Source organism: Rhinolophus sinicus, linkage group LG10 (assembly GCF_036562045.2).
Source record: "Rhinolophus sinicus isolate RSC01 linkage group LG10, ASM3656204v1, whole genome shotgun sequence".
Taxonomy (NCBI): domain Eukaryota; kingdom Metazoa; phylum Chordata; class Mammalia; order Chiroptera; family Rhinolophidae; genus Rhinolophus; species Rhinolophus sinicus.
Genome location: NC_133759.1, coordinates 40,014,103 through 40,023,789, shown reverse-complemented (window position 1 = coordinate 40,023,789; position 9,687 = coordinate 40,014,103). Strand labels below are relative to the sequence as shown.

The window sequence follows — 9,687 nt, the reverse complement described above, 5'->3', positions numbered from 1 at the left end:
TAATTCCAGATAGAGAAACTGAGGCTCAGGTGATGGTGTGAGATCTCCCAGCACAGGGCTGGATATGTAGCAGGTGGGCTTCACACAGCAGAATCGGTAGAACCACAGAGCAGACCCAGGAGTCTGTGGACCTGGGTGCAAATCAACTCTTTCATGGATTGCTGAGTTCCCTTGAGCAAACCAATGGGAAATCCCAACCTTGAGTTGCAAGTGGAGGCCTCTGCCTCAGTGTCTCCAACCTGGGATAACAATACCCACCTTTGAGGAGCTTCTAGGGTGAGACTGAAAGCCCTTTATAAACTGTAAAGCACTTGCCAAACATAAGGGAAAACAGCCTCATCAAAAGAGAATCCACACGTGTTGGATTTAAAAAGGAAATGTTTATTTTCATGTTATAAGGTGATTACAAACTCCTCTAAAAAAAAGCGAAGATGAATTTAAAATATTGATATACATATTTATCTAAAAAGCAAAAGGGGAAAGGAAACACCCTGCAAAATACAGGGATTCATATCATAAAACATTTATACACAAAAGCTTGTATATTGCAAGACTGAATTACACACCAAGGATCTTATTCAAATACAAATGTTCCTCCTCAGAAGAGTCTCTCGTTGGTTGAGTTTTTGTTTTTTTTTACAAAAGTTTAAAATATTTTAAAAATATTTTGAAGTTTAAAAAAAAAGTCGTGATGAGCCAGACATATTTCTGGAAGGAGGCAAGACCCACGTTCTCAGCTTTCTCTTGTGCTAAATACAGTCACAGTTGCTAGGGATTTGAAAATTAATTGGGTAAAAAAAAAAAAAAAATGGAGCAAACATCTCAGTTTGAAGCCAAATGTATCACAAGATGCTCCATCCATCAGGGACCCCGTCAGAACATGTCTATAGTGACACCCACAAGAGAACAATGAAACAGCTTCCTATTAAAACAAGATGCATTCTGAGGGCTGGGCATTGAGAGGGAGTGACCCATATTCCTCTCCAATTTTGATATCTGGGTTTTTGTTTGTTTTGTGGCTTTGTGCTTGTTGCATTTTTGCACAGTGGTATTTACAGCATCCACATGGACAGCCTAGCTTGAGGATGTCTGACCTTGGATATGAAGGCTAGATGGCCCCTGTAGCCACCTCTGGGGTCCTTTCCTGGCCTGTGTCTGAGGTTTATGGGAAAGGAGGCACCTCTGCTTTCAGCACTGGTTGCCCAGAACATTCCCCATCCAGAGGGGCAGTGTTGAGAGATGCTGGCTGGGCTACTGGCCACTGTGTTGTGGCACTTGGTGACACAAGAACACCCTGTGCTAGGCCGAGGAGGGCTGACTCTCCCTCTGTGCTTCACCACTGTCTCTGGGGGTGGGGGCGGTGTGAATGAGGGGCCAGAGATACAGAAAGGGAGCTGCGTGCTGTCTGGAAATCAGAACGCAAGGCTGCCTGGGAATATCCCATGTGGCTTCAGGCTGAATCCTGCCTAAGGGTTCTGCCTCTTACACACCATCTGGCTTCTTTGGGCCTCAGTTTCCTCATGTGCCATAGGGATCTCAATGCCTAGCTCACAGAGGGCTGCTGGGTGGAGGGCCAGGGTCAACAGGGTGAATAGGTGCTGCCTCTCCTACCGGAGACCTGAGCCACAGCTTAGGGTCCAGTTGGCCCCTGAGGATGGCCAGGGGGTGGTGGGTGCTGCTCACCTGGTCCCTGAACACTGGGGACAGAGCGTTTCCTTTTTCCTGAAGGCTCATCTTTGGTCTTCAGGGAAACAAGTGAGGAGCTGCACTCGACACTCACCGCACACACCTCAGAGGACCTGAAGCTGGAATTGACTGCAGACAGTCTGGTTCCAGTCCCAGCTCACTGTGCCCAAGTCCCTTCCCTGTTCGTCCTCAGTTTCCCCATTTTACAAGGGTATTGACTGGGAAGCCCCACAACCCTCTCCATCACCGACCGTGTGGCTCCCCTGCAGGGTTTCACATGGCCCAGCCCAGCTCAGTGAAGCATCTCCCTAGGTAAGATTTATACTGGGGCCCTCACCCACTTCTGCATCCTAAAAAAATTCTTTAAACAGCTCCTTCAGATCCCTTCTAGATCTGACTGACTGGACTATAGGCAGGCATCCAAATTTCCGACCCATCCGAGGCAGAGAGACAGGTGGACCAGACTCATGAGTGCCAATGACAAGTTTCCTTTATGTGGAGATATATAAAAATCACACATTACACATTGTACTCATAGAGCCAAGTTCTGAGAATACACGAGAGTTAGGATCGAAATTGGAGACAGGTGCCAGGAAGACTGCTGAGGAACAGGCTTGGGAAAGTGGCTGACCTTCCTTCTAGGCGGGACCTGGGGACTTGGTCTGCATGTGTCTTTGGTCTAGAATTTGGTCTGGGAATCTTCTAAGAGACCTTCCTGGGGCCTTTTCCAGAACGTTGCAATTTGCCTGCCATCCTGTGACCTTTCCCTCGGGGTCTGAGCCCTGGAGGGGAGATGTGGCCTGAAATGGCACAGATGCCCAGATAGCCACAGCTTGCCAAGCCCCCCTTGCTCCCACACGTCACCTGTCCCCAATCACTGACAGTGGTTAGTTTACTAAAGTTCCATAAGACAGAGGAAAACAGGTCACATTGCTACTCAGTAAAATTAGGGGGGAAAAATACGATAAAATCAAATCAGACACTGTGACAACCACAAATACATAGAAAAACAGGAACACATGAGAACTGTGAACAGTTTGGAATAGGTGTTGTTTGGCAGAGTATATGCTTTGGAAACAGCAAAAGGTGAATGCTTGCCAAAGACAAGAGGTTCAGAACTGCCTCTGCCCCTTGGGAGGGGGACACCAAAGGTCCCTCCCCCGCCCGAATTTGGGGAGGCGGGTTCCAGGATTCAGTGAGTCCGTGCTCTGAAAACCTGAGCTGGACTTCACTCTCCAGATCACTAGAGGCAGTAACCGCTGTTTGTGACAATGTTGCAGTTTAGTTTAGACTCTGAACTTGGAAGTGACTGTTTAAATGGCACAGTTTAGGTCCAAATGGGAGCTGGGGTGGAGGAGTGTCCGTACTCCGGATTTTAAAGGTGGAGTACCTCCTCTCCTGGTTCAGAGAGGACGCTGCTCTACATAAAGCTCTTGGTCGAGCCAGTTCTGGGGTGCCAGACCCCTCAACAACCCCAACTTTCTAGAAAACGCTCCCTCACTGCCTCTTCTCAATCCTCACGTAGTGCATACCTGACACCCGCTATTGCAGGGGTTGTGAAATGAAGCCTTTTATTATCTCCCAGGGACTACCGAGGGTAGCCCACTCTGCACTTGTGACTGAACTGGGAAGAGCATTTGGGGAGCACTTCACCCAAGTCAAAGATTCAGTGAAGCTCTAAGTTGGCATCCCTGCGAGGCGCCAGGCTGGCCCTGGGCTGGGATCTTCAACAGGAGCTCGGCAGGAGTTTCCCAGCCTCTGGGAGATGAGGGTGGAGAGATGAAGGAAAAAAAGCACCCCTCCCCGACACCGGACCCCTGAACCCTGGGGCCCTCATCCTTTGGTCCACTCACTCACCCCTCGTCCCTCACCCAATACGTGATGCTTCCCTCTTACAGGCAGCTTTGATGGATGTCAGCTGGGAATGACTAAAACCTGATAGGACCCCACAGAAACGCAACAGACACATCTGTGTGAGGCTCAGAGCCCTGAGAGCGCCAGCTGCCCCTGCTGGGCTGGCCTCAGGTCTCTACTGGGACATCCCAGGAAGGACAGCGGCTGAGCGCTCAGCCTCACAAGGACTCCTGGACGCCCTTGCCCCATCCTTACCAGCCCTATCAGATGAATGGTTCTGACGGTCCGTCTGACAGTGTCTGACTATCCACCCTTGATCTCAGAATAAAAAGTGGGATTGTTCCTGGTGGAATGGCTTCTACTGCTCTTAGAATCAGACTTTTGCTGTAGGGCTCACCTGTCAGCTTTAAGTCAGTGCCTTTATTTGAGGACTGGTTCATTATTTTGGCATCTCTCTTCTTGGCTAAAACAAGTGTAATGAGGCAAGTCCTCACAGCCCTTTCTCCAGCCCTCTGGGTCTGGCCAGTGGGTGGAGCCCTCTCCCTGCTGTTTGCTTCTACTTGAACCAGATTTGGGAGGTACTCCACCTGTAAAATGGGTCTGCTGTCCCAGGAAAATTCCACCCTGTGTGTTTTGGGGCAGAACTTTCTGCCAGCTACACAAGCACCGAAGAATTGCTTTTGAAAACGAGATCTATTGCTGGCAAGAAGATCGATTCAAGTGGTAAAAGTGTATGACAATCTCTAAGTGTATATATATAGTTATATGTTAAAAAAAAAATACAAAGAAAAATTTACCAAGTTCCCATAAAATACATGTAATTCAGTATGAAAGCTCTGCCTCACCCCGGACTTCTGCCCATGGGTTTTTTCTTTTTGTACAAAATATCCCCAAATCAAAACAAAATACACATACACACGACAACACACACACACACACGCACGCACGCACGCACGCACGCATACACAGTAATATTTTCTGTGACAATTAAAAAAAAAAATCCTAGTGCAAATATAAAGCTCTGTAAACCTGGTCCTATGAGAATCTAATGTTAGTAAACAGCAGGAAAGCAGCCCCATCGACCCGAGAGAGCTCACATCATAGTCTCCACTATGATATGGGTCGGTTTCATGAGAGCGCCATTCATGGCCAAGTGGGAGCTGTAGGGTGTGGCCCCCTCTCGCTCCACAGCCCAGCGGTTGGGTTCCCTCGGGGTCAGCAGGTACTTGAGTCTCTGGAGAAGGAAGGGGACAGAGTGGGAGGGAGGTTAGGCAGTCTGGTTCCCTTTTCCCCTGGGGCATCTATCCTCTCTGGGTCCTGCCAGTGTCCTGCCTGGCCTTTGGCAAACTACGACCCTCCCTGGCGCTCCCATTTCATCCACTGGCAAATAAAGGAGTTGAACTAAGGTGCCCCTCAGGTCCCTTTCCGGCCCTAAATCAGGGCGGAATTCCAGTCGGTAGTTTCCTTGCCAACCCTGCTGACACACCTCAGGGATGGGGACTGGAACGTCCACTCTGTGACTTCTTCCTCCCACGGAGTGGACACATTCGTATGCTTCCTCGTGATTCCTATCCCCCATGTCTCTGACTTGCAAAGCAGTGAAGTTTCTGCAATCTATCCGCCCCAAGTTGGATAACTGCCTTGAGCCTCCTGTCTACCCTGAAGGGAAACTCCACACTCCTCTGCCTCCCACAAGCTGCATTTCCTGTCTTCTCCCAGACGGGTCTCCCCATTTCCTTGCAGGCGTCCAAGTCCCCTGCCACCCCGCTGCAGGCCCTGCCTGCAGGACTTGGACACCACTGCTTGTGTCTGAGCTGCACCTTCCAACAGCGGGGCCAGAGGATGGACTACATGAGAATTCTCCCATCACTTAGGGGCAGAGTGAGTTATGTGCTCCCAGCTGGTCACCCACTCCAGGAATTAGTGCGGAGAACAGCCCTCCCCAATGGCAGAACTGGGACTTGAACTCAGGGCTCCTGCCTCCCAGCCCACCTCTGTCAAGTGAACATTCAGAAACTTAAATGGAAAGCAGTTGTGAACGAGAAGTTGTCTAGGCATTCACATTCAATTTAGGAATATAATAATAGGTATAGAGCTTATTGAAAGCTATTAATATTTCATTTGAAAATCTAGATTTCTATTTTCTCTTTGAAAATTGCAAGATCTGGCAACTCCAGGCCCACGTCCTCTTTTGGTAATAACTGGCCAGAGCTGAGCACACGGCTGCCTGCTGTTGATTTCCATCACCTTCTCCAACTCACTCGTGGCCCTGCCCACGTACGTGGCTTCCCTCATCTGGGTTGCCTGCGTGGTCCCTGGAGGAACGGACTGGAAGCCCCAAGCAAAGTCGGAGAGGTGAGATGCCAGCAGGAAGGGTAAGCTCTGCTCCCCTTTCATTGCTCTGCCTCTCGGTACATCTGTGTACGGGAAAGGTGGGACAAGAGGCAAACACCTGGGCTCCCTTTATACGGGAGGTGAGATGCAACTGGCCTCCTCTCAGGACAGAGACCTGGTTTTGCAGAACCTGGCTCAGAGAGATGGTCATAGCTAGGAGGACACCTCGGAAACCTACGCAGGTGGGAGCCCCAGGGGGCATATATAGCAAAGAGAGGTACCTGGTGACTCAACTGCCTTCAGAGAGGGGGTTACATTTGTAGATGAGGAAAGGATGCAAGATGCGGTAGAGTAGATTCCTCACCCACCCCCTCTCCTTCCCTCACACCAATCCCACTCTGACCAAACCTCAAAACTGGGGGTGGAACAATATTCAAAATTAGGCTTGGAAGGGACACAAGTTAGTGACCTGTTGGGTTGAACAGTGCCTCACCTCCCATGGGTGAATTATATAATCGCTGGGGGCACTGACCAATCAGAAAAGACATCCAAGACCCTCTGCTATGCCTCGAATTAACCCTTTAGTTTCTGGAAGGTAGGGATATTCTGGAAATTCCCAGGGAGGGGCTGGGTTGGCATAGGATACACAGGAGAGTGCCTGGAGGGCTCAGGGCAGTAGCTATTATCCATCTGTCCCAGGCCTAACATTTCAATATTTTAACAAATGATAAGGCCATTCAGGGTTCTGGCTGAGTGCTGGGGTCCTTCCCTGTGTCCCCTGAGAAAATACAATGGGCCCAATCCTGCAGGAACACCCCAGGGCTGTGCTGGTTCAGACAGACTCAGCTTCATGTTTTCCTCGCTGGCACACCCCTGCCTCCTTCCTTTGTCTCGGGAAGGCTGGTCCCTTTCTGCCCGGCCTCTCCTCTCCCCCCACCAACACCACCCCCAGGCCATGCCTCTGCCCACAAGGAAACCGGCCCAGCCCAAGGGGGAGCCAGGGCCCCAGGACATCCTGGCTCCAGATTTTTAAGAGAATAACAATAAAAACAACCCAGAACAAAACAGTGCAGTCTTGGAGCCAGCCCAAGCCCAAAGGTTAAGGGAGATTCTAAGAAAAGGATTTCTTGGAAAGAGCCCTGGCTTTTGCCAGGCCTGGAATCTACAGTATTGTCAGAAGAATTTCTGAGAGGAGGTGGGCTGTGGGGAGGGGGCCCCCCGGGAGGAGACTGGCAGGCACAGAGGCCTGGAAGCAGGAGGTTCTGCCTTGGACAGAGGGTCGGGCAGCAGACTAGGACACGGGGCTGGGGTGGGGGACCCCACTTGTGCTGGGCTTATCTGCAACTTGACTCCAGGGTAAGGGGAGGCCTCTGGGTGGGGCTCCGGCTTCCTCCCTGGCTCTTGTCTCATCTCACCACTTCAGAAAGTCAGCCCCCACTGCTCCCAAGATAAAGCCCTAGTTCTTAGCTTGCCATCCAAAGCTGCTGTCACCTCTCTAGCCTCATTGCCCACTCCCCAAAACACGTCACTACTGCTTAAGTGCTGTCGCACCTCTTTGCACCATAACCCACATTCTTCCATCTCGCATTTTCTGCTTGGAAAATTCCTCCTCCTGCCACAGCCCTGCCAGAGCTTTCTCCCACCTGAAGTGGACTTTGTTGCAGTGTTTCCATGATGCGCTCTCCCACCCACAATCTCAACCACTCCACGGGGCAGGTAGGGGTCTAGGACTCAGAGAGGGTAAGTGACGTGCCCAAGGTCACAAAGCAAAGCTTTGGGCTCCTGCCCTCCCCCTCGAGCCAGCCTGGGGCCCTGTGTACTCACCACGAGGAACGGCCCTTCCGTCTGGCAGAAGCGGATGACCATGACCAAGGGGACACACACCATGGAGGACAGGGCCAGGCTCCAGCCCAGCCCAATGGCCCAGGTGGGGTACACGTACATTTTGTTGTAGGTCAGGGGTACGTACTTGACGAGAGAAAAGATGAAACATCCCTGTGGAGAGATGGGGGCAGTCAGGGCGGTCTCGGGCATCATGGGTGGGGGGCTTCTGGGACCAGGGGAGGCTGCACCCCAAAGGCCTCACACCCTTCTCCACTCTGCAGCTTAAGGACCTCCCCCAGTGCACACGTGACCAAGTCACTTCTCTGCTCAAAACCCTCTGTGGCTCCCCAGCACCTTCAGGATGTGTCCAAGCTCCTCAGCCTGGCCAGAATGTCACCAGAATTGTACCTCATCCCCTCTCCACCTCTCCCTGCAATTCTATACTCATTCCCCTGAATTCCTTCCAGCTCCTCAGCCACTTGGCCAGGACCTTAGTCCAGGCTGTTCCCTCTGACGGGACCTCTTTTTCCCTCATCTTCTCCTCCTTGTAATTTAGGTTTAATGGTCCTGCCTTACTTGCCCAGGCCCTGTCCAGACTCAGTGAGGCACTCACACTTTGCCTTCCCCAAAAGCACACAGTTACAATCACTTCTTCAGCACACAGCGCCCCACCCAACCTGAGTCGGAGAGGGTGAGAAGCGTGTGCCTTGTTCTCCAGTTTCTCTAACACTTGGTGCAATTCCAGGTGCACACAGCAGGTGCACCATAAATACTAGCAGCATGGGTGAAAGCCTTTCCTCCCCTCTGCACCCATCTCCATCTCTAAGAACCAGGCCCAGCCCCGCAGGACAAGGTGTGGATCTGGGCTTTGCCCTATTGGAAGTCTACAGCCCAGCCTTGAGCCCTCACAAATGGTCAGTGGCCATCAGCATCCATGAACAGTGGGGTGGGGTGAGCCCTAACGCCTATGCCAAGGCCCCATTTCCACATAAGGTGAGCTGGAAGGGCCCAGGGCTCCTGCTCTAGTCCGAATGACAGCATCTCAGAGTATAATTCAGGTTGTCTTGGATGACCCACAATGTGAAAATGATTTAAATCCTCAGGATCTAATAACTCAGGTTTGATGGGAAGACAAATCTATCTCCATCAGAATTGATGACAGGGGAAGGGAGAGAGCGTTAGGCTGCAGATGCCTTCCATTGGGCACCTACTGTATGTCTGGCCTGGTTGTTTCTGTCCTGATCTGTGGAGCTGTAGCTTACACAGGGAAAGTAGGTAGCTGCTCTGGATTTTCCCAACATAAGGAAGCTTTTACCTGCCTGAGACCCATACCTGCCTGTCACATTTCTCTTCCTACTAGGATGGCTTCATTCTACCACCTTAGAATGCAACCTATTTCTGATCTATGCAACTCCTCAGGCGAAAGGAGAGAGGAAGAAACTGATGGTCAGAGTGGTGAGAGGTGGTGCTCACAAACAAGCATTAAGTGAGAATGACAACGTGGGCTTTGAACCCAATAAAATTCATCTCTAAAAATAAACTCACCAATTGTGTGGTTACTGGTTGCTATAGTTTACTTATTTTTATGGGGAAAATATGCACCTCAAATGCAAAGGCCACAACCATATTAAATAATAACAGTAACAACCGAAGGTTGTCGGCTGCCACTCATACCCCACGTCAGTCTCTTTGTTTTAAAATGGGAAAACTGGGGCCCGAGAGGGAAGGGACTCACTTGAGGTCACGCAGGGAGTTAATGGCAATATTGACTTATTCTGGCTTAGGAGCAAAGGTCACTAAGGGGAGGGTCCGTTTGTTCCTCAGCCCCGGGTCCCTAAATGCAAGGAATGTATCTGCCATTTGTGCTTCCCAAGGTATGAGCCAAGAATGGCAGAGCAGATGTGTTCCCCTGCAATCAGCTCCAAAGCTCACAACTGGTTTCAAACACCGACAGGAAAGCAGCTTTTGCCTCAGACGATTTCCCTTTGG

General features: G+C 50.7%; 1 protein-coding gene across 2 annotated transcripts in view; it reads right to left on the bottom strand.

Annotated features, from left to right (window-relative positions):
- Nucleotides 1-360: 360 nt before the first annotated feature.
- The window catches only part of SLC6A6 (solute carrier family 6 member 6), an 82,240-nt gene continuing 72,913 nt past the window's right edge, over nt 361-9,687 (bottom strand). For both annotated transcript variants that reach the window (XM_019747061.2, XM_019747066.2), the window contains exons 14-15: nt 7,699-7,869; nt 361-4,774 (exon numbers count right to left, since the gene is read on the bottom strand). In XM_019747061.2, the coding sequence (XP_019602620.1) occupies nt 4,634-4,774; nt 7,699-7,869 (312 nt within the window). In that variant the 3' untranslated portion in view covers nt 361-4,633. The remainder of the gene's footprint in view (nt 4,775-7,698; nt 7,870-9,687) is intronic.